General features: G+C 48.4%; 1 protein-coding gene across 1 annotated transcript; it reads left to right on the top strand.

The window, feature by feature from the left end:
- Positions 1 to 127: 127 nt before the first annotated feature.
- On the top strand, positions 128 to 24,160 carry DNAAF2 (dynein axonemal assembly factor 2). The gene is made up of 3 exons (XM_090034434.1): positions 128 to 5,623; positions 17,983 to 18,129; positions 21,267 to 24,160. The coding sequence occupies exons 1-3, from the start codon at positions 2,714 to 2,716 to the stop codon at positions 21,840 to 21,842; spliced, it is 3,633 nt and encodes a 1,210-aa protein (XP_089890560.1). The 5' UTR covers positions 128 to 2,713; the 3' UTR covers positions 21,843 to 24,160.

Here is a 24,160-nt window from a genome sequence, read left to right as displayed (position 1 = left end):
TCCAGCCCACCGACCTAGCCACAACTAGGCAGTCTCATCAGTGAACTTGAACAGGGTGCTCTCCACACCCTCGTCCAGATGTTGAACAGCACCAGCCCAAGGACCGAGCCCTGGGGGACTCCACTGCCCACACCCTCCCAGGTCGACATCGACCCATCCACCACCACCCTCTGGGTGCGCCCCTGGAGCCAGTTTGCCACCCAGGTGACTGTGCATTCATCAGTGCCACAGTCCCTCAGCTTGCCCACCAGAATTGGGTGGGACACTGTGTCGAAGGCCTTCTGGAAGTCCCAGAAGACAACATCGACTTCCTCCTTCACGACTAACCTCTTTGTTACCTGGTCACAGAAAGAGACCAGGTTGGTCAGGCAGGATTGGCCTTGCACGATCCTGCCTGACATCCATCCACCCATCCATGTTAGGGAAGCATCTGAAAAATGTGAGGGTTCTTTGTAAAAGCAGGTTACAGAAATATCTGTGCTAAGTGCTGTAAAAGCAACAGAGTAAGAAAGTCCTACCCAGCCTTCAACAGATTACGATCTAAAAAAGGAAACATGAGATTATGCTAGGATGAGAGGTTTAGCTGCGTGGATAGAAAAGCAGCAGGGGCATGCGAAGCAGGCTCTATTCAAATTGGGCCCAAATCGGGGACAGCAGTTTGATTTATTGATTCAGATCACTATCCCAGGTTTGATTAGGCCAAATCCAAATCTAAGGATTCGATGTGGATTTGGAGAATCTGCGATTCGGCCATAAGCAAAGCTTTATATGTTTTCTTCTATATACCTCGAGGTACTGAGTGCGGCTTGTGAAAGCTTCAGTGTTGGGGTGGATGGAGCATCCCACAGGAATGCGGGTAGGCCTTCCATGTGCTCGGCAGCAGTCTGGAAGTGCTTTTGTTCCTCTTCCAGGTCTGCTGCCGAGCGCGCTGGGGAGCCCCCCGCACTTCTGTGGGACACTCCATGCACCCCAGCATTCACAAGCCCCTGCTACCTAGAGGTATGTAGAAAAACATTTAAAGCCACGTCTACGTCCAAATCGCCAAATCTCTCTGAATCGATTCAGAGGGTTCCGATTCAATTTGGAGAAATTAAAGGGTCCTCTGACTCGATTCGGAGTCAGCCACTGAATCAGGCCGAATCTCTGCCAAACTGAACTGGGGACTGAAGTTTCACACAGCCCTAAAAAGCAGTCGGAGACATTAGGCAAAAAGAAACTGCAAGATTTAGAGGAAGGTGGATGTGAGGACCAACGGAGAGGTCAGGGTTGAAGGTGATGCCCAGGTTATGGGCTCCAAAAAAAGGCAGGGAATACGGTGGTGTTCACAGTCAGAAAGAAGGCAGTAGGATAGGGTTGAAGAAGGAAGTTGAGGTGATGACCAGACATCCTTGAGATGTTTATTTTGGACTTGGACTTGTATTCAGGAAATAGGTCAGAATGAACCGCCGTAGAAGTAGGGAGGGGAGGGAGAGGAGAATCGGGAAAGGACAGTCTGAAAAGCCAAAGAAGACGAGACTTCAAAGAGAAGAGTACAGCTGATGCTACCAAAGATGGCCAACAGCTGAAGGAGGATGACGCACTGTTTCTGAGACCTGTCCAAGGGCAGGTCATCAGACATTGGCAAATGCAGCTTCAGGAGCATGAACAGTCAGAAAAGGAATCCCAGACGACTGTGAACAGTGTGTTCAAACAGCCTCAGGCTGGAGGGCCAACAGAGTCTGTCCGTGGGGCAAATGGGGTCCGCGGAGTTATTTAAAGATGAGAAAGACTCAAACATAGGCATACAGCAGAGCGCCAGAAAACAGGAAGAAGTGATGGAGAAGACCAAAGGCCGGCACGTGGCGGGCACGGGGGGATTTGGGCTGGGCGGGCAGGGGCTCACTGCAACAAAGGGAGCAGAGGAGACGGTAGATTGAGGGACCTCGGCGTGTGGCGGCGCGGAGGCGGCAGACGGTTGTGTATTTCGTCGGTACGTCGGAAGAAGTTGGGGAGACTGACCTTGCTACGAAGACGGAGCAGTGGGAGCGGGACTCGAGGCTGATTAGCAAACGCTCGAGAAAACAAACTAAAAGCTCGCTTGTCACAGAGTCTGCTTGAAACGCTGTGCAGGGAGAGAGCGTGGGGGTACCAACATGGACCCTGCGATGGAAAGAAAGACAGTCGAGGAGGAAGGGGGAGCACATCATAGGGGTTGCCAAGGTGGACCCTGCAATGCAGAAGAGACGGGGGAGGACAACGACAGTGACCTGTACCAGGAATTGAAAGGGAAGAGCACAGAGCTGCTCTTCATTACCTAAAACTAGGGGTGCGCCTTTAAAAGCGCTTCCAGGCTTTTGAATGTTAAATACGCGGCTGACACAGCTACCCAATCACGAAACCAGCGCTGGCAAGGGGGCGGGGCCGGGCAAGGGCTCAGGGTGCCGCCGCCATCTTGTTCGGCCGCTCTCCATAGCGACCAGGCGGGTACCAGTGCCGCCGCCATCTTGTTTGGCCGCTCTCCATAGCAACCAGACTGGGAGTAGCGGCGCCGGCGCCGCCATCTTGCCTGGCCGGCCTCCACGGTGACATCTCGCCGGGCCGGTTTCCCCGGTAACCGAAGCAGCAGCGGCCCCATTTTGTTTGTCCCGTCTCCACGGCGACCGGAGCAGCGCGGCGCCGCCATCTTGTCGCTCCCGTTTCCCCAATAACAGCTGCGTGGGCCGCCCGCACGGCGATGGCGGGGGCGGGAGCGGAGCCGCTGGAACTGACGGGCGAGGAGGTGGAGCGGCTACGGGCCGCGTTCCGCGACGAGCGGTTCCGCGCGCTGCTGGCCGAGTACGCGGCGGAGCTGTCGGATCCGGCAGCGCGGCAGCGCTACGAGGAGGAGGTGGCGGCGCTGGAGCGCGAGCGCGGCGTGGACGTGCGCTTCGTGCACCCTGAGCCGGGCTACGTGCTGCGCACCAGCCAGGAGGGCGCCGGCCGCTGCTACCTCAACGTGTGCGGCAGCCCGCTGCTGGGCCGTCCGGAGGCGCGCGCCGAGCCGGGCGGGCAGCGCTGGGCCCTGCCGCACTGCGTGGCGCCGGGCCGCGAGCACCTGGGCCGCGCCGGCCGCTTCGTGCTCTACGACGTGGTCTTCCACCCCGACGCGCTGCGCCTGGCGGCCCGCAGCGCCCGCTTCCGCCGCCTGCTCAGCGACACGGCGCTGGACGCGGTGCAGGCCCGCTTCGGCCTGCGGCTGGACCGCAACAACGCCCGCCCGCTGCGCCGCCGGGCCTACAAGGGCGTCCCGCAGCCCTCCGTGCTCCGCACGCCGCTGCCCGGCGCGCCCCCAACGCCGCCGCCGCCCGCCGGCCCGCTGCCGCCCTTCCCCTACCCCTGCCCGCCGCCCGCCGCCCCGCCGCCGCCGCCGCCGCCGCCGCCTCCGCCTCCGCCTCCGCCGCCGCCCGGCCCCACCGAGCCGCGCTGGACGCTGCGGCACCGCACGCACGTGGAGCTGCAGGACTACCGCCTGGCGCGGGACGCGGCGCCCGGCCCTGTCCCGCACGAGCTCGTGCTAGCCGTGGAGCTGCCGCTGCTGCGTTCCGCCGCCAGCGCCTCCCTCGACGTGTGCGGCCGCGACCTGCGCCTCGAGTCGGCGCGGCCCGCCTACCGCCTGCGCCTGCGCCTGCCCTACGCCGTGGACCAGGCCCGCGGCCGCGCCACCTTCGACACGGCCGCGCGGCGCCTGCTCGTCACCCTGCCCGTGCTGCGCCGCCCCGGCGACAGCACAGCCGCAGCCACCGCTGACAGCAGCGCCCCGGAGCCAGCCGAGAGCAGCGAGGCTTCTGCCGGGGACAGCACACCGGTATCCCCCGGCGACAGCACAGTCGCAACCGCCTCTGCCAGCGGGGCCTTGGAGCTAGGCGAGAGCAGCGAGGGCCCTGCTGCAGACCCCAGCAGCAGCGTAGCCGTACTTACCTCTGCCACCAGTGCCTCAGAGCCAGCTGAGAGCCACGGGGGCCCTGCCGGAGACCCCGGCGACAGCACAGTCGCAACCACCTCTGCCAGCAGTGCTTTGGAGCCGGAGGAGAGCAGTGAGGGCCCTGCCGGAGACTCCAGTGACATCACAGCCATATTCACCTGTGCCACAAGTACCCCAGAGCCAGCTCAGAGCTGCGAGGGCCCTGCCAGAGCCTCCAGCAGCAGCACAGGGACAGCCACGTGTCCCCACAGCGGTGGCCCGGCCCCTGCCAGAGCCCCCAGTAACACCACAGCTGCAACCACCTGTGCCAGCAGTGCCCCAGAGCCAGCTGAGAGCCACGAGGGCCTTGCCAGAGATCCCAGCAGCAGCGCAGCCACAACCGCCTCTGCCAGCGGTGCTTTGGAGCCAGACGAGAGCAGTGAGGGTCCTGCCGCAGACCCCAGCGACAGCACAGCCATATCCACCTGTGACAGCAGTGCCTTGGAGCCAGCTGAGAGCTGTGAGGGCCCTGCCGCAGACCCCAGCAACAGCACAGGGGTGACCGTGTGTCCCCACAGCAACACCAAGCACCACAGCAGCGGCCCAGCCCCTGCCAGAGCCCCCAGTAACACCACAGCTGCAACCACCTGTGCCAGCAGTGCCCAGCCTGCTGCACCTACCAAGTGCCTCTTCAGCAGCCCGGTCTCTGCTGGAACCCCCAGGGACAGCTCAGATATATCCACTTGTGCCAGCAGTGCCCTGGGCCTGGCTGAGCCTGCAGTGCACACCTGCAGCAGCAGCAAGGGCCCTCCTGGATCCTCCAGCAGCACAGATTGTCTTGCCTGTCCCAGTGCTGTGCCCATCCAGTGCCCCTGTAGCGGCCCAGTCCCTGCTGCATCCTCTAGCAATCCCAGCACCAGCCTAGACCCAGCGGTGCCCTCAAAGTGCCCCAAGACCAGCATGGATCTTCCTCTATGCCCCAGCAGCGACTTGGACCCAGCAGTGCCCGCTGAGCGCCCCTGTAGCAGCCCAGCTTCTGTATCCTCCAGTGACAGTGCGGCTCTAACCAGCTGCTCCAGCACTGACCTCCTGTGCCCCAGCAGTAGCCAACCTGCTGTGATCTCTAGCGATAGCCTGGGTCTTCCTGCCTGTCCCAGCAACAACACAGAGCGTGCTGTGCCCACCGAGCACCACAGCAGCATGGATCACCCTCTGTGCCCCAGTAGTGCCCAGGCTGCTGCTGCCTCCTCAAACAACAGCTCAGATCTTCCTGCTTGTCCCGGCAGCAACCTGGACTCTGCTACGCCCTCTGAGTGGTGCTGCAGCCGTGTGGATCTCCCTGTGAACTCCAGCAGCTGCCCTAGCTCTCCCATGGCCACCAGCAGCATGACCCCTCCTGTGTGTCCCCCCTTCCAGTGTACCCAAGATGAAGAATCCCTCACTCTGCTCATGCAGGTACCAGGCATCGAGCCGCAGAGTCTCAAAGGGGAGGTTGGCACAAACCACTACAGACTCAGCTTCTCCTCCAAGGACGCTGCTTCCTACTCCTTCTTCCTGCAGTTTCCTTTTGAAAACAAGTTGACCGCCCCTGAGGCTGGTGTTAACGTGTCCCCCAGTAACGTTGTCATAGGGCTGGCCAAGTCTCCTGAGAGCACTGGACTTTGGAAGAAGCTGTCCTTTGGCTTAAATAGCCACGCTTTGCAGGTAATGACGTCTTCAATGTATTCAGCTTCAAAACTTCCTTAGCTCGGTTGTAAAACAGACCGTTGGCTTGGGGAGATCATTTATGAGATGTGGAACATTTCACATGTAAGCCGCCTGTTCAAGTTCAAACCGAGTTGGCGTGATGGGAAGTCACTAGTGTCTGGCAGCTTTTATCACATGTGGGCAATAAGTCTTATCCAGTTCACAGCTGGTGGGAGCTACCTTGTGAAGATCACCCGTGGTGGGTGTTCTCCTGGAACCCCAGACCCCGTGTTGAATAAGATGGAGGCATTACTGGTTAATGTTCAGCATGGGGAGTAGTCCAGTGAGGAAGGGCCTCAGAAACAGGAAGGTGGCAGGGCTGGGCAGGCAGGTGGGAGGGAGGAGGTAGGAGGGCCAGGGACGACTAGTACCCATAGCTAGCCTGCTCCCTCCCTCCCTCCCAGCGTGGCAGCTGCAGTGGACTGCGAAAGCTCCTTTCATGCTGCTGCTACCCATGACTTCATGTGCGCTGTGTAGTCTGACAGGGCTTGCTGTCTGTCACCTCCTCCCCACCCTGTCAAAGGCCCAGGGAGCGGTTCCCAGCAACTGCTGCATCCAAACAGATATATGTGGGGCCCCAGCTGTCCGTGCTGCTGCAGGCAATGGCTGCGGCCCCTGCTCTGCAGTGGGGTGGAGTGGGGCAGATGCCTACCTGGGGCTCCACATGGCCCAGCCTGAGCTGGGTATGTGTTATTGGTTAACTGTTTATCCAGTATAATTAGAGGAGGTTTAACAGATGGTTTTTAAAATGGTATTTACATTCCTCATTTTAAATAACTAAGTTTTCAAAGCTTGACCTGATTTTTACGTGGCCAAATGGAAGCCACAGCCCACAAGCATAGAAGTAGATGCTAGTGAGAAGACAGTGTCAGAAGTGGAAAACGTATTGGCTGGCCCTCTGTGAAGCCCTTCCAGCAAACTATTCAGGACATATTTTGCAGCATTTTCATAGAACTCAGGGCTTGGATGTGTATGTAGGTGAAACCATGAGGTTTTAGGCATGCTGTCTTTAAACCACGCAACTGGGTACTAAGCTTCCATGATACGCATTTTGCACCATCATATGCAAATAGGAGTAGATCTGTGTCAGCCTTTGCTTCCTGCAGCGTCTTGAACAAGCATTCTCTTGTCCTGCACGTTAATACAGCTTTATTGCATCTGGTCATCATTTTGGCAAGTCTTGTGCTGCTCTGTGTATGATAAATTCAGGTGTACACAGATACAGGCTTAATATATAATTACCAGAGGCTCCAGCAGCCTGCTGCGTATTCTCACAGCATGCACTAATCTATATGGACCTCTGGCTAGGGTTCTCAGAGAGTGCATTATGTTACCATTTATCATTTTAAATGGTTTTTTTGCATAATCGTTCCTGAACCCTTTCCAGGAGGCTTGCAAGGGTAATGAATCTGTTTGAGAAACCTTCATCTAATGTGCTTGGAATGCCATGACTATCTGATTTATTAGCTTCTTTTACCTGCTAACCTTTAAATGCTGATGTACATGGATTCATTATGAGTGGTGACGTGGCAGGGGAAGCCCTTTTCAGTCACAAATTATTAAAAGGTTACTCTGATTTGATTGGTGGAGACATGCAAGTGCCTCTTGGAGTTACAGATCTTGCAGTTAAGTAAACTTATGGTATAATAAATGTGTTGGGTGGAGAAGAGCAGGAAGGAAATGTGGGATTGGTCCTAGGTCACCAGAAGCTCACCAGTGTATAGCTTTATAAAAAATCTTCTGAGTTGCATTCCTTTTGGATACTTGGTGTCCACATTGAAACAATTAAGGTCACCTGAAGTAATTAATTCTGCCTGGCTTTGTTGCTAAAACTTTTGTCAGAGGTGAATGTCACATTCATTGGGAGAAGGAAAATATATCAAATGTGTATATGTAAACATAACTACCCTTGTGACCTATGTATGGTCTTTGCCTTTTAACTTCTCTGCTCATTTGGACTATTTCTAGTATAGAAGGGGGTATTTCCTGTTATGTCTTTCCATTGATATATACCCTTTAAAATTTATCTTCCTTTTCAATGCATCTGTTCTACTATGTTAAACCGTACTTAAACATTCAGTTCCTGTGCCTGGACTATACGTTTCAGTTCTCTGCCAACATGTGTGGTCTCCTTTTGCCAGATTCATTTGTGCCAGTCAGAGCCACGTTTCCTGTCGACAGTCTAAAGAGTTCAAGTCAGCGTGTGTGCCCTGCGAGAAGAGTTTCTTCTGGAAAACGAAGCGGCAGTGTTTCAAATGACTGCCCTGTGGCAGTCGGCATGCGGCATTACAGCAGGGACTTTCAGCCACCTAGCCATTTGTCCAGGCCTCGCATCATCCTCAGTATTTCATCCTTGTCTGCCCATCTGTCTAAACCAGGCCTCCATTTTTTTTCTTTGACTGTGTCAGAGAACATTACAGTACATTTGTGTGGAAAGAGGCTGGTGTTTTCTTCTGGCTTGTAGTACCACTCAGAGACTTCAACTTTTTTAGGGTAGTGGCCTAACTAGGGATTTATGGTTCAAGAATTACTTGGAACATATTTAAATTCTCCCCTCTGTCCCTCCCCACCCGAGTTTACATTCAGGAAACATCTGCAGCTATGCAGAGTACTCGAGAGGCTTTATTCAAGGTTTTTATAGTTTTGAAACTGGTGGTTATGCCCTAAAATTATCCTGTTTCAGTGGAAAAGTTAAGAAAGGGACGCACAATTCTAACACTTGATCTCCTTTCATTTCTCCTGACTTGTTTCTGGTATGTTCAGGAATAGATTGATTAGGGTCGTTCAGGTGGTTGTGCTCTCACTTTTTCTGGTAGTCTTCATATATTATCACATATAATATTCCCTTACTTGTAAAGCTTCTGATTGCATTCAACATCTAGTGCTGCAAGAAAAGATGTATTTTTTTAAAATTATTACTATAACTCTACCCTTTTTTCCCTTGAGAACAGAGCAGCCCTGTGTACCAAAACCTCAAATCAAACTAATCCAGTTTAGGGGAATATTGGAGACTTAAATTCATGGCTGTGGTCACATTAATATTCTTGGATTTTAGCAGGTATGTTATAACCGTAGGAAATAACTTAGACTTGGGCCTTTGAATGAACTCCAGGAAATGACAGCAGTGGTATGCCACATGTATGGACTGACAGTGAAAATGCTGTTGTGCATTTTGTGTTGATTCAGTTCATTCTGTTTGTGAAAAGTTCTTAGGAAATCTATTGGAAAGGACTTTGTTCAGTGATAAAAGCACTCAGTTTGATTCCTATAACACTGACAGGTCTGTGAAGAATGGATATATGTAGGGACCTACCAAATTTGTATGATTTTCATGGAAATCATAAATTTGGGCAGTCTCCATTTAAAAAAAAAAAAAAAAAAAGGCAAGCTCGCTGCAAAAGAAGAAAAAAACCCTTTCCTGCAAGCAGAGAAAAGGGCAGGTAGACATGCAGTTTTGGAGTAAGGGGTGGGCAGGGGGGAGGGCAGATGGTAGGGGGAGGGGCAGGCAAAAGGCCAGGGAGCTGCACAGGCACCTGGACAGGTGATCCTGGGCTGGCTGTGGCCAGCAGCCAGAAGGCTGCAAGTGGCTGCACCAGGATCTACAGAGCCCTGGCACAGCTCATTGCACATGTGCACCCGCTGCCGGCAGCGAGCTGTGCCAAGGCTCCGTAGACCCTGATGCAGCTATTTGTAGCCTTCTAGTTGCCTGCCACAGCCAGCTCAGGACCATGGTCCAGCTTTGGGATGGCCCAAAATCACAGCTTAATTACCCTGATTAGGCCCAGGAAACCATTAATTCATGCTTAATAACCCATGGATTAATGGCTTCCCTGGGTTTTATCAAGGTAACGAACCCATAGTTTCAGGCCATCTGGCAATCTTTGCGGAGGGGTGGGACAGCTGGCCAATCAGAGGCATGGGGAGGAGGGGGGTACCACCATGCTCACCCCTCAAAAATGGCAGCTGGCCCTGGGAGCTGCCTCCTTGAGTTTGGTAGACCCTGTTTATATGCAAACAAGAATGCCAGCAGGGTTGGCAATTTACTGTTTTCCTTTGCAGCTGGATCTTCTGGGTGTGGACACACAAGCACTTGGAGCCCCTTCAAAAGGGACACAAAAGAGCATCTGGCACAGTCCAATTGCATGTGTGAGCAAACTGAGAACAGTTCAAATGTAGTAAACATGGTCTAAGTTTGTCTGGAAACAGATGTCACCTTTGTGCCACCATAAAAACTTTTTTGATGGCACAGAGTGAAAGCAAATAGACATCCATATCCTTTGTTGTGAAACAAATGCCCAAATTTCTGGCAATGGCAAAAGGTGGTAGGAATTTGTGCTGCTTTTTCAGGGCAGACACCTATTTGCTTTATGATGTGAGAGTGGTAAGCAGCCTGGAGCTGCCTGCACTCTCCCGCTGTCCCAGGCAGGCACTCCAGAGGCTTGTGGCTCTCAGTCCTGCATCCCTCAGGAATTCCTCTGCAGAATTGGGCCCCTTAAGCCCTGAAAGCACCTGCCTGGTTTTCCTCACTTACAGGGAGACATGCCTCCAGGAATCTCCAGGGCACATCTCTGTAAACAGGGAATCCCAGCTCTTGTGCTTGTGGAGATGCACCCCAGAGGATGCCCAGGGCCACATTTCTGCATCACCCTGTTGAGAGGGCTCCAAGCCTCTGTACCCTCATTCAGCCACAGTTCTCATTTCCATATTCTAGTTCTGTGTATGTTTGACTTGTGAAAGTTTCAAAACGGGGGATAGTTGCTGTCTATAAACACCTGGGAGAGAAAAGGGCTACTTTAGTTAGAGGACAATGCTGGCACAAGAGCAAATGAGTATAAATTGGCAGTAATTCAGCTAAAGGTTCTTCATTAAATCCAAAGGCCAACTGCACGTAAACACTTATTTTACACAAGTGTTCTAAAATGCTGTGACAGATCCTCATTGTGCATTAGATGGCAACGTTAACAGCACTTACTAGTGACTGCGCCCACACAGCAGTTGTGGTTACAAGCATTTGATCAACATGCTTACAATTGAGCTAGCCAGGGAGATTCTAGCTGTCCCATGCTGGTTGCCTTCAGCAGGTTTAGCTCACAGTAGCAAAGAAGCACCCTCTTCTCTTGCTCTATTTCCCCCACTCCCCCTAGATATTTCCGTTACATGTTTATCTTCTCCATTGCTGTCTTTCTGCCAGTCCAGAATGCTACAAGCTGTAGTTATGTACATGACTTTGTACTGTTGGAAGAGAATATAAGACTCTGTACATGGTACTACATGGGCACATAGTCAGTGTATGTGAACACTATCTTGAATGTGCAGTTAGCCACACAGTCAACCTTAACACCCCATGCTTCAGGCTCATAAGTTGCAGTGCAGTGGTATGATAGGAAGATAAGTAAGACCCCGTGCATGGTAACTGCATTGGTATGGAGCTGTTAGGTGGCAAGACACTCTGAGATAAGGGTTTTAGCAGCCAATATACAGGAACATGATTTGTACACGTGAATAAATTTAGGCTGGAGATTAGGTTTCTAATTTTAAAAATCCTTAATTTCTGGTTCAGCAGAAATAGCTGGAGTAGAAAACCTAACTAGAATCCTAGATTGAGAATGGACCTTACAGGTTATCTAGCCTTCAAGATTGGTGTTCCTCAGCTGTAGCAGGTAGATTAATAGATTGTAAGGCCGGAAGGGACCTTGGAAGATCATCGGGCCCAGCCCCCTGCATCAAGGAGGAAAGACAACTGAGGCAGGTGACCCCAGCAAGGTTACTGTCTAGTCTGTTAAAGATTTCCAGGGTAGGTGATTGCACATCTGGAGGGAGCTTATTCCACAGTCTGGGTACCCTGACTGTGAAGAAGTTTTTCGTAATGTTGAGCCTGAATTGGTCTTCCAGGAGTTTGTGGCCATTACTCCTGGTTTTCCCCTCGGGTGCCCTAGTGAACAGTTGCTCACCAAGCCCTTGATGTACTCCCCTAGTGTAGTGGTAACCTGCTACCAGGTCCCCACCCAGCCTTCTTTTCCTCAGGCTGCAGAGTCCCAGGTCCCTCAGCCTTTCCTCATGGCTTGCCATGTATGACTCTGATCATATGGGTGGCTCTTTGGATTCTTTCAAGCTTGTTCACATCCTTGTTAAAGCGCAGTGCCCAGAACTGGACGCAGTACTCCAGCTGTGGTCTCAGCAGTGCCGAGCAGAGTGGAAGAATCGCCCTCTTGGTTTTGCTGGGGATGCATCGATTGATGCACACCAGAGTATTATTTACCCTACCAGCTACAGCATTGCACTGCCGGCTCATGTTCATACTGTGGTCTGTTATTACCCCCAGGTCCCCTTCGCTCATGGTGCTGGTCAGTTTGTGCCACCAAGACTGTAGGTGTGTTGGGTGTTACTTGTCCCAAGTTGGGGTACTTTACATTTCTCGTTGTTGAACTTCATCATGTTCCGATCGCCCAACTTGCCAGCCTGTCTAGGTCCACCTGTATCTGTAGCCTATCTTCAAATGTGACCACGCTCCCCCATAACGTGGTGTTATCCGCAAACTTGTCCAGTGAGCTCTTCACCCCCACATCCAAATCATTAATAAAAATATTGAAAAGTACTGGACCAAGCACCAACCCCTATGGGACACTGGTGCCCGCTTTTTGCCAGGATGACACAGATTGGACTCTCTGGGTCCTATCCTGCAGCCAGTTTCTCACCCACCTGACTGTCTTGAAGTTAAGCTCACATTCCTCCAATTTTATCGTGAGGACATCTTGGGATACTAGATCAAAGGCCTTTTGGAAGTCAAGATGGCCCATTAAGCCTTGCTTTGAGAACCTCCAAGAAAGGAGAGTCCTCAAGTTCATCCTAGAACTGAGTTGCAGAATGATACAAAATCAATTGGTTGTGTGGTCTGTAAATGTAAGTCCTTTTCTGATACTGGAATCAGAACTGAAGGGGGATGCAAACAATTTAGCGCCAAATTTGGCATACTTTTAACATCATTATAGTCTGTTTGAGAGAGTCTTCTGGATTGTGACTAGGTGTCGGATTAGAAGCACACACGACCAAGAGCGCTGTTGCTAACGACACCAGTTCTGCAGAGAACAGCCTCCCTTCACCACCTCTCGTGCTGGCTTTGCAGTTGCAGCAGTTAATTAACAGCCTTCTCTGAGATGTGCTGAGGTTGGTGATGCACATCAACGTTTTTGAACAATCAGAGCTCTTTAAATTGAAATGGTTTCTGCTAACATCCATTTTAATTTAATCTTCATTCAGCCAAAGGAAAGGAAAATGAGTGGATAGCAAAAGGAGGATGAGATGTACATAAGGAAAATAAATTTAAATTTCAGGGTTCTAAGAGAGTGCCATAAATCTCAGCAAACATTATAACTGAGAAAATCTGCTATATGGGATCATTTTAATCACAATGCTGATACTTTTTTCTCCGCTGTTGGTTGTCCCACACCTAAGCATACAAGCAATAACAACATCCTGACTTGCTGGTTTGCCCAGATTTGCGTTCTCATAACATCCATGGGGATAAAAAAGAGCCTCATATATATTTGCCATGAATGTAGCATTTGAATTAGTTGTTACCTCGGTTGAGCAGGCTGATGATGACAGTAATATGACTAAAAGAAAAATGGTGTGACTGTGTCTGTACAGTGCCTGACACAGTGGTGCTGATTTCACAGACATTAGGGCTGGAAGGGACCTTGGAAGATCATGGAGTCCAGCCTGCACATTCATGATTCGTGTCTGAGGCCCCTATTATGCATTGCCCTAAGTAAAAAAAGAAAAAGTCTTAAAAGATGTTTTTCTTTGAGAGAAATACAAGGCATTGAGAGCATAGTGGTAAGGCAATATTAAACCTAGTTTCTAATTGTAGCAGGGCACCAAGGTGCCTGCTACTTGGAGAACCGGCATAACCACCCAAGTGCAGGTTGCCAGGGCAGCCAAAGGGACCTAAAGACCCACACCTGCCTGGTCAGCTGGCCGGAAGGGGCAGGGCCTGGCTTCTGTATAAATCACAGGCTAGGAGGCAGTTCCCTGCTGGCAACCAAAGGTGTAGGAACTTTGCTGGAGCAGGTGAAGAGGCCAAAACGCATGAGCAGTTGGTACTGGTGAAGGATGGGGCACCCTTCAATCCGTTGTAGCCGATTGGCAGAAATTTATGTTATAGCGTAGGGGCTTGAGTTTTGTGTGTACTGTTTACTACCAGTGGCTTGGGAGAGGCTATAAGGGGAAGGAGGAGGTCTCACAAGGGGACCCATGGCAGAGTGGTTACCCCAGTCCCAGGCAAGGGGGCGGCGAGAAGCCCCAGACAAGGGGCCATGATTCTCTGAGCGCCTGGTGAGGCACAGTTGCGAGATGTGGGCTGCGGAGAGCCCGATTGTCAAAGATAGCCTAAGACCGAACAATGTTGCGTACATCAGTGAGGCTTGGGGTGTGGTACAGGGGTGGTTGGAGCCATGCATAGCCCATAAGACCAGGGTGTGCAGAAACACCCATTACCGAAGCAGGGCTAATGTACAGGAGGAAAACAGTGTCCAAGGAGATGAAGAGGCAGCCTCCCTATCATATACATTTGACAGCAAAGATGTGGTGGGCGAGAATGAAGGGTGCTTTGTAGACAACCTGGACACGGTAAGGGACGCTAGGGGGGAGCACGGTGACCCTAGGACCCCCCTTCCTGCTACACTAATGATTAGAAAAAAACCTGATTTAACAACAGAGCAGTCACATGGGCTGTACCATTGTTAAACAGGAAATAGGATAGAATTTATTTAACAATCAGTGTTAGAGAGCCTGGGAACAAACATGAATTGTTGCTGTTTGTCCTGCCTGTAATACACTCATGGGTACGGAGTGTGGGGGCAGGGAGGGAGAGGGGTTATGACATACCTCTGAACAGCACAGGAAAGTACAAAAGTGTAAGACAGGACAGGAAACAAAATGGGTACATCTTATTTCCAATGTGGGGTGGTGGGGAAGACAAAAAACCAGAAAACCTAGTTTTCCTTGTCCATGATGCCAAAACAGTAAGTGTTTGTGTTCAAGATAAGTGGATGTTCTCCATTTGATTATGTGATTTGGCAAGTCACATTAATGATCAGTCATGCTAATTGTTAGCATTCACGCACTGGACTTCTAGTGAGTTTTAATCAGTTCATCTGCAAGTAGCAGCCTGAACTAAATGCTACTTCCCATCATAAGAGGCTGTCTTCTGCAGAAGGATGTCCTGTAGCATAGAACAAGCTTTCTTTCCAACCAGCTCTTGATATTGCTGTGCTCTGTGTTCTGTAATTTTTCTTTTTCTGCTTTTAAAAGATTTTCATAAACATTCTCCCCCAGGCTTTGGAAGTTGCTCATGAACTCTTGGCAAGATTGTTGAGTACCAGAATGTCCCTTATTGTGTTATCTTGTAATTTAAGCTTTGGAGAGTGTGCCTGCACCTTTGTAGTCCCAAAGCAGCCACCTATCTAAGGTTCAGTTTCCAGAAGCAGCGGTCTGTACTGTTGGCATAAGGAGAGCTCCTGGTTTTAAGTTGCATTTCTAAAGTAACTGCCTTCTACATTCCCACCTGTGTTATCTTTATTTTAATACTGCCTTCTCATGTGCTAAACCCAATGCAAGTACTCGGTGAGAGCTGGCCCCTTCCTCCAAAAGGTCTTTGGTCTAAATAGACCAGACTGAGAGACAATGGGGAGAAAGGAAAATCATTAACACCTGCTACATAGAACAGGGGTGGCCAAGCTGCCGCACAAGTAGTACAGGCCACCTGTGTGTGTGACACATGGCAGATTGGAGAGGGGGCAGACAGCACAGCAGGAGAGAGGGCAGGAAACAGAGCAGTAGAATGGGGAGGGAGCATAAGGCAGGGAGCAGAAAGCAGAGCAGCAGATCCAGCAAAGGCAGAAGGACAAAGGAGTGGCATTAAGGGAGGATGTGGGCTAATCTGTGGCACCCGTGCTAAAAAGGTTGGCCACCAATGACAGAAGAACCTAAGCAGAAAGCAGGACAAGGTGGCACCTTAGAGACTAACTCACTCAGAGGGCCTAAACCTGAGAGAGATTTGCTCAAGGTAACGTGTAGAGCTCTGCTGACTTGCAGCCCAACCCCAAGTGGGGTCACCTTTCCTCTCCACTTGCTGTGCCCTCACATTTAAGTGTAGCAACCTTGTGCCAGGTACCTTGGAGGTGGAGGGGGAAAAACACCATGCCACCCTCTGCTCCCCCACCTCCCTCACTCGTATGAAATCCTGGCTTTTGCTAGAAAAAGCCCTGTGCTCTCCCTTACTTGGAAATGCCAGTGTAACTGTGGAGGATTTTACTTGCACTACTGGCATGTGGTTTACATTTTTTTGAGGGATGACCCTTGCCGTTTTGATACTTAAAAAGGATGAACTTTCTCTTTCAGTGCTACCCGTGTCCTCCCCAATCTATAATTGAGGGCTCGTGGGAGTGACCTTGTGCTGCACCCCATCTGTGGTCACCATTTCCTCTGTGACATTTGATAACACCGAGCAGTTGGAGACTAAAATTCACAAACTACCAGTAAACAATTTTAGGTATCCCCAAGCAGAGTGCTGTGAGGTCGTATAACCAAGACAGACCTGAAGGGGACTCTGAATGTAAGGTCACTGTTTGCTGGAGAGCAAAGCAGTGCAAGTTAGTGCAGTAAAATTACCACAAGGAGCTGGAAACCCTTGAGTCCTAATCCTCCCTGTGCCCAACAACCTGCTGCCAAGTCTGCATCATCATGTGGATGTCAATACCCAAGTCCTACCCAACATGCAACAAAAGTTCTCGTTACCAGTGGCAGGACTGCCAGGGTGGCCAAGCCCTCCCGTGTTCTCGTGTGAATGATTGCTCTGGAACCTCCCTTATGTGCTTCTGCCTTGCACGATGAACTCTGGTCTGGAAACAGATTTAGTCCCATACTTTGCAGATCAGCTGTTTACACATGAGGTCTGGATAGCAATGTCTCACCTTCCTGTGGTAAGCAGGAAACTCTTTAATTTCCCATAAGGCCTTGTTTTAAAAGAGGAGGCTTTAATCTTTGAGGGCACTTTTACATGTGCTTTAAAGTTCAAGTGCCCTCGTTGCCATTCTTAAGGGTGGGGATGCTGACGCACAAGATGGAGGAGGCTGCTGGAGTGTGGGAATTGCCACACTCCAGTAGACTCAATCAAGTCTGCACCGACATGTTAGAAATTCAGTGCATCAGAGCAGCCTCCACACTTGTGTATAGGTGCCCTGAGAGCCCAGATGTGTGACACAGCTGCTGGACGTGAACTTCTAGAAGGCTGACAATATACAAAATTGCCTCACTGCTTCTCACTCCAACAGCATGTCACTGGTGACTGGACTTAGGCATTACAGCATTTACAGCGCAGCTAGAACAAAAAAGACTATAGGAGTGAGGGACTTAGAAGCATTACTTAAAATCCTCCACTCTTTGCTTATTTAAAGGAAAAAGAGGGGATCAACATTTTTTCCACTTTTGTCAGTGAAGACAAATTGCAAAACAGAAAAAGATACTAAAAAAATACAGAAAGTGTTTTTGGCTTTAAGGATCAGTAAGAGTCCCCTGGGCATACTTTTGGGACTGTTAATCATTAAAGTCATTGAGCTCCTTGTCAAATATTACAGCAGGTTTAAGATGTAAAACTTCTTACCACGTGCTCCACAGTGCACCTACGCTGCATATTCAGAGCTTTAAAAGGTAACTTGAAGTTTGGTTTTGTTATGGTTCGGTGTAGGCTGTCTCTCCATTCCAGGTGACCGGTTTTTACTTTTACCTGGCTGATGATCCGAAACAGGCTCCTTGTATGGATCTTTAAGTTTCCACTCTAGAATTCAGACGACTAAAATGAGCTAGAGTTACTAACGAAGTGTTAGCATTTTCCTAATGTAGATACTCAAGTTCTGCATCAATGGATTTGCTGCTTTTCTTTCCCTTTCTTTTCAGTATTAAAGGACAAATAAGGGCAACTGAAAGATTTGTTGTAAGTAGCTCAGGTGGGCACCTTAACTAAATGTATGGCCTGTGGAAAATACACAGCCCCTTCAGCCTTTCCCTTTCCTGTAAAGTTGCCTGTATTTTGAAATGCAGATTTAAACTATTTCATATTTGTGTCTTATCCTAGCTGAATGTCCAATGTAAAATGAATTAAATCAGAAATGCAAAAGTTATTTTTTGTACTTGATGTGCAGGTATCTCCGCTGGGTGTTTGGAGTCAGCTTGCTGCTTTTGTTTGGAAGGTTTCTGGCTATAAAACCGCGGAAGCATAGTCCGACAAGGATGTAACTGATCCTCTTTCTTTTCTTTAGGAAAGGTTGTTTGTCAGTGAAGAAAATGTTGATGAATTTCTGGGCAGCATCTTAAGCTCTTCATTTTCCAAACAGTCAGCACTAGAAAGCCAGCCCTTAATTGAAATACTTAATGTTACTGAGGACAACAGTCAAATCAGATTAAAGGTAAGGCTCTGTGTTGCAATACTGCCTCTGCCTATTGATTGTGATGCGTGTATACAACCTCGCTGAAATGGCTTTGTTCCTGCTGTATGTATGTAGATCCTCCCGAAAAGAGCCTAAGGGAAGAAATGTTTGTACATGTAAATGTTTTTTTGGAAACACTAGTTGACCTTAAACTCCATTTCACTTAATTGAAGTGAAACTTCCTGTTTTGTTGATGAGAGACTTGATAAGTGCTGCCCTCCTGACTCATAACCAAATGCATAACTCCCTCATTTGTGTGTTACACATGTGATTAATTTTGTTCGTTCTCAGTATTCATGGCCTGTGAATAGGGGCTCAGCATGGGGCCAGGAAGCAGGATTTCTTGAGACCCAGTTCCAGCACTGCTGCTTGCGTGTGCCAGGGCACTTACCTTCTTCGTTCTCTCCGTCTGTACAGAATATGTAGTGCACTGCCTCTGAGGTTAAATATTATCACCATTTTACAGAAAGGGAAACCAGAGCACAGAGGCTAGGCAACTTGTCTGCAGTCATGCAGGAAATATGGCTGTGACAGGAAGAGAATCCACCTCTCCCGGCATCTCACTTTTGGCTTTCACCAGAATATCACTATTCCCTTCTCTGCTGCCCAGCTACAGAGATTTAGTTCAGTTACTACATACAAGACATTTTAAAGTTACTTCCTTGATACTGGAAAAAGCATAAAGGGAAACATAAACATGCTTTCTTTGCTTTCTTTGCTTTCTCCATTTAACTTTTTGCGCAATAACCCCACACTACCTTTCTCTAGCGGCCATTTCCTCTCTTGTGGGTATGCATTTTTCATATTAACAAAGGAAAACAAAATGTTTTCATGTAGAAGCGCGTAAGACAGTAAGTACAAAACTGGTAGGGCTTTAGAAGACAGTACTTGGACAGATGTAAAGCTTTTTATAACAGACTAAATTTCAAGCTGACTCTTCAGAGGCATGTCTACAGCTGCATACCTGGCCTTAGGTATGGCTTAGCTACTTATCAGAAAAGCAGGTCAGAAGTGGAATGTGGACTTTCAGATGAGGGTGCAGAGCGTGGAGCTTGTCCTGGGGCCAGTTGGCTCCACTCAAGATGTTCCTATCTGTTCTGGTTATTTATTCACTAGGCTGAGGTTATCCACCTGTAATACAAAAGTTGTGGGGAGAGGTGGTTAGCCATGTTAGAAGAAATGCAGAAAACAGGGAAGAGGTACACCTTAGAGACTAAGTAAATCAAAGATGTATTGGATTTTGTCTGAAAGGTGCATCTCTACCATACCTCCCACTAAGATTGGGCTGGCACATCACATGAATATACATGTTTCTCAAGTAACAGCAAAAAAGCTGTATTGCACTGGTTTAGGGAATTGCTATGGCAATCCCTTGTCTTGCAATTTAATCCAGTAATTTGATTTTGTATGTTACCACTTCCATGCAGCTCTTGGTTTTCAGTAGGCTGCAGAACTTTGTATTTCCATTGCATCAGGACACTGTGGACAGCTTCGGAGGAAAGGTGGAGCCTGAGTGTAGTTGGATAAGCTGATTTGGCTTTTGACATGCAGGAAAAGGCAGGCAGGAAGGTCTTGGGTTGAGCAGCAGGTGAAACTGCCACTCTCAGGAAACAGTAGCATAAGAGTGACATTGTAGCAATGATGATCCACAGATTAGGAGGCAAGGATGCCTTAAGGTCCTGCCACGTTACACGCAAAATGCAGTTAACCAGTCAGTCACATCTTAAATTGTGACCCAGCCACACAGTAAAACAATGTTGTCATAAAACAAGGAATAAGCCACAAAGTTGCCCCACAAAAAAACCTGTGTAATAATTCTGCAGCTGTTCCCTATGATGCGATTAATTGAAGGTGTGGCCAGGTGCACCCCTGCAGCTGCAAGCCCTGTTGACTGATAGGACTCCTAGCCAGGTGAGCACTTGGTGAGGCCCTGCAGCTGGGAGCCCGGTTCAGGTGATGGGACTCCCAGCCATGGGAGCTTGCTACTTGCTGATGTAGGGGGAAACACATGCCTCGTGATCCTGGGCTCCCCCTCTACCAACAATAAGATGTGATGGGATCAGCTGCTTGATCCCATAATCATATCTCCTGCCGTGCATGTGTACGAGAAGTGCAACTGTGTGGATCATACATCCGATTCTGTTCTGCCTTTACCTGCATGTCTGATGGGGCTTAGAATGGTATCTTGAATTAGACCAACTACATAGCTGGGATACAGTTAGATGAGCTTTTGAGATCTGAGGAGGAATGTCTTGCATTTGAAAGCTTCTCTAACTCTATCCCAACTCTGTAGTTGGTCCAATAAAAGATCCTCTGGAAAAAAAAAATGCTTTTTCTCCTTGCAGACAGGATGAGGGACTTTGGCAGGAGGGTTTTGGATGTGGGAGTAAAGAAGGTTGGATAGGTGGTAAGTATTTGAACTCCTAGTTCCAAGGGCTAGGCAAACTTTGCAGTGAGCTAATCTGCTGCAGTCACCTACAAGAAGACTATTCACTGACAGTGGTCAAGAAACACCATAGGTAGCTCTGCTACAGGAGTCAAAAGTATATGTATATAGAGGCTTGAAATCTGCTCATCTGGTTTCAGAGTTGGAGCTGGTTTCTATGACTTGAGAACACAGTATTAGTTAAACGTTGTTTGTCTGACGAGTGCAGCAGCCTTCCTAATCCGAAGTACTGGAAACATTTCTCCCCCCACACTGAAGTGTAGATTCTGCGGCCAGTTTGCAGTCCTAGGAAATGCAAAGCTGTCCACATAACGTAACCCAAGGGCAATTGCCTGGCCTTTTTTGATAGACATCGTGACTATTTAGCAGCTCCCCCACAGTGCCCTCTCTCTCCAGAACAGGCAATGACCTTGGCAAGAGGCAAACCACCTGTGCACAATCCATCCCAACCTGTAAGCCTCAACCTTTTGACTCCTAGACTGAGAAACTGGCAGCACCATTCTGAGTCAGCTGTGTGCAAACAGGCATAACACAGCTTACAGGTGTCATAGGACTAGATGCCTTTTGAATCCTTCAGTCCGCCTCTGACAGCATTCGTGCATGTTCACTCGGCCTCAACTATTATGATGCACAAAAACAATCTGTTTTGCTGTTTTTTTTCTCTCAACAGCCACAGGCAGTTGCTCATTCTGAATTTGGTGGAAAAGAACAAACTGTTAACAATACAGGGGAAGAGCCAGTTGAGAAAGGGAATGGAAACTGCCTTCAAACAAAGACAGAAACTAACCGGGCTGCAGCTGACGCTCTCACAAAAGAACACGCTACAGAAACAGACGCTGCTTCTGGACCTTCGCGGGCAGCAGCTGAAACAATGGCAAAAGCAGGTTGTAGTTCAACCCATTATTTGCAACAGGACCCTGCTAAGACGAGTGTAGCGATTCCTGTGAAAGCGCAGAGACACAAACCAAAGCTGGCACTTACTTTGTCCACAGAGCAGTACACTGCATCCTTAGACCATGCAAAACAGGAATCTCTTCCTTCAGAGAAAGAGACAAACATCAGAGAGAGAGAAGCAGTCACTGGTTCAGAACCAGGAGCTGAGAGCCAGCATAATCCAAACCACAGACCTGCTTCTCCAGTGATAAAAGAAATTAACACACAGGATGGGAGCATGCAAGTCATTCAGGATCACACAACTCACTGTGCAGTTGTTTTTCAGAATTCTGTGTTATATGAATTAGACTAGTTTGTTTCAGTTAAGAGGTTTCCTGTTGCTTCTGTAACACCAGTGCCTCTGCACTGTACACCAAAAATTACCTTGATCTGATATTAAGTAAGGTCCAGTCTGCTGTCAGTTTTTGGATTTGAGTGGTTTTAAACTTTGCCTGAAATTGGTTTCTGTTCAGATGTAGAAATGTAAGCCAGACAAGCAGTCACTCTGGTTAACCAGCCTTCCAGGAAGTTGAGCTCAGATCTTGAATAGTTCAGTCATCTTTCTGATGTGTCATTTTGTATCCGTTAGTACATGCACTTCACTGCTGTAATGCCTGCCTTCATAATTTATCCAACCCACCCATACTGTTGAAGTAAACAGCTCATAAGCCCTCACTTAGTTGAACTAACCTGCCAACAATTTTTAGTAATCAGTGGGATTTCCTCATTAGCTGGAGAAATTCACTTACTAATTAACTGGTCTCCTTACAAAATTGTTTATTGGCCTCAATCCTAAATTAGCATTTTCCATCAACCTGGACTATCAAATTACACCAACGGAACTATTAGCTGAATAACTTGTTCCTTTGCCAGCTTCTACCAGATCCAGCATTTTCCACACAGTTTGCATTTATTCATGTAGTCCTTATCCTACTTACACTTAAGCATCAAGTTCTTCTGTCTGGCTTCTTTCTACCCGTCAAAGACAATTCCTCACGGTTTTAATGGCTGTACTGTTGGCTTGGAAGTCAGAGGAAGCACAGTTTAAACAGAGAGCATCTGGATTTTAACAACAGACTTTCAGTTCCCTTTTCTGGTGCTCTTAAAAGAGCTGCTGCTTTCACGAAGGGATCCTTTAGCAGTACACGAAGAAAATATCTTTTTGAACAAAAACAGGATCAAATTCATTTTACAAGTCAAAGTGAGTAGGACCCAAGATGAGGTTGGTTACATTATTTTGCAAACTACAAGCACGCCTTGTGGTTGCATGCAACTCCATGTAGTACAGAAGCTCAGTGCTTGTGACAGCTTGGAAATCTGGAAGTTAAATTCCCTAGCAGAAAAAGAATTTATTTTGGCAACACGCTGTTTTGGAAAGAAAAAAGAGCCTAGAGAGGTGGTTTTAGAAAAATGTGGGGACATTGTTCCCTCTTCACTGAGCATATGTAAGCAATTTAGTCCTTTGCCATAAAGCAGGAAGCAGGAGAGAGAGAAACTTTGTTCCCAGGTTTTTTTGTTTTGCTTTAAAAAAAAATGCATCAGCAAAGTTTCAGCAAGCTGATAATCCTTTCAGATGGGGCCCTACAGGCACCGACCTCCAGTTATCCTTATCAGAAAACTGAGCAATTTATTTAGGCTTACTGTAACATGCCCCTACAAACTCACTAGGGCTTAGAAGCATTAAATGATGCTTGACTCTGTTCCATCTGCTGTGCACGTTCTCCGCTATATGATAATGTTCTTATGCAGTTCAGTGTTCTGAATCTGTTCCCCAAAGAAGCTTCTTCAACCAAACTATCAAGACTAACTATGCCTGACTGCTAGAAGCCTTTGAAACAGATGTATCATTACCCTCAGAACAGTCTAATAAGTCAATGTTTTGATTTAACAAATGGCATTGTTTGGTATTGTTCACGGCTTTTGGTTCTAATTCAGTATATTTCCATTATACAGCAGTGTTTTTATTGTCCAATTTACACGGCTGACTAATTTGAAAGCGTAAGTATTTTAAGTGTTTGTTCCGATGGAGGTGTACCGTCATGAGTTTGTTTCTCTATTTTATCTCAATTACCAAATGCCCTTAAATTTTTAATGAAGTTTAATGTACGCCATTTGAATGGCTAATGGTATTTGTTCAATTCTTTGTATAAGAACAACAGAATTTATTTTGTCATAACGAGAAAATACAACAATAAAACTCAATGTTTCCCAGAATCAAGGATTGGTAGTTTTACCAAAAAAAGTGACTTTTATTTTGGCAGAACTAAAAAAAAAAAAGAAAAAAATCTACAATAAACAAAACCAATAATTTTCTGTGTGTAATAATCAAATACACAGCAAATAAAACAGAACACTTTGCAGAGACAAAGGTTCCAGGTCTCAAGCAAGCCTAAAAATGAGACGAGGCTGTGGAATTTGGAGCAACTGTCCTGCTCTCTCTCCCTCTGAACACGGCAGCACTCAGGGTTTAAAGCAACACAGGACTATCCCTTCGCAAACTGTCTAGGGATCAGCCGTGCTCAACTCTCACCCTTGCTGCTGCTGTACTGTAAAAGTGATGGGTCTGGTTCATTTTAAATGACTGTCTGCGCGCGGCCAGGGAAGGACAAACCTGGCCCGAGTTAAGATGCA

This window comes from Crocodylus siamensis, chromosome 2 (genome assembly GCF_052110815.1).
Source record: "Crocodylus siamensis isolate JL-2025a chromosome 2, ASM5211081v1, whole genome shotgun sequence".
NCBI classification, from domain to species: Eukaryota; Metazoa; Chordata; order Crocodylia; family Crocodylidae; genus Crocodylus; species Crocodylus siamensis.
Note: the sequence above shows the minus strand (reverse complement) of the source record. Positions and strands in the feature narration are given on the sequence as shown.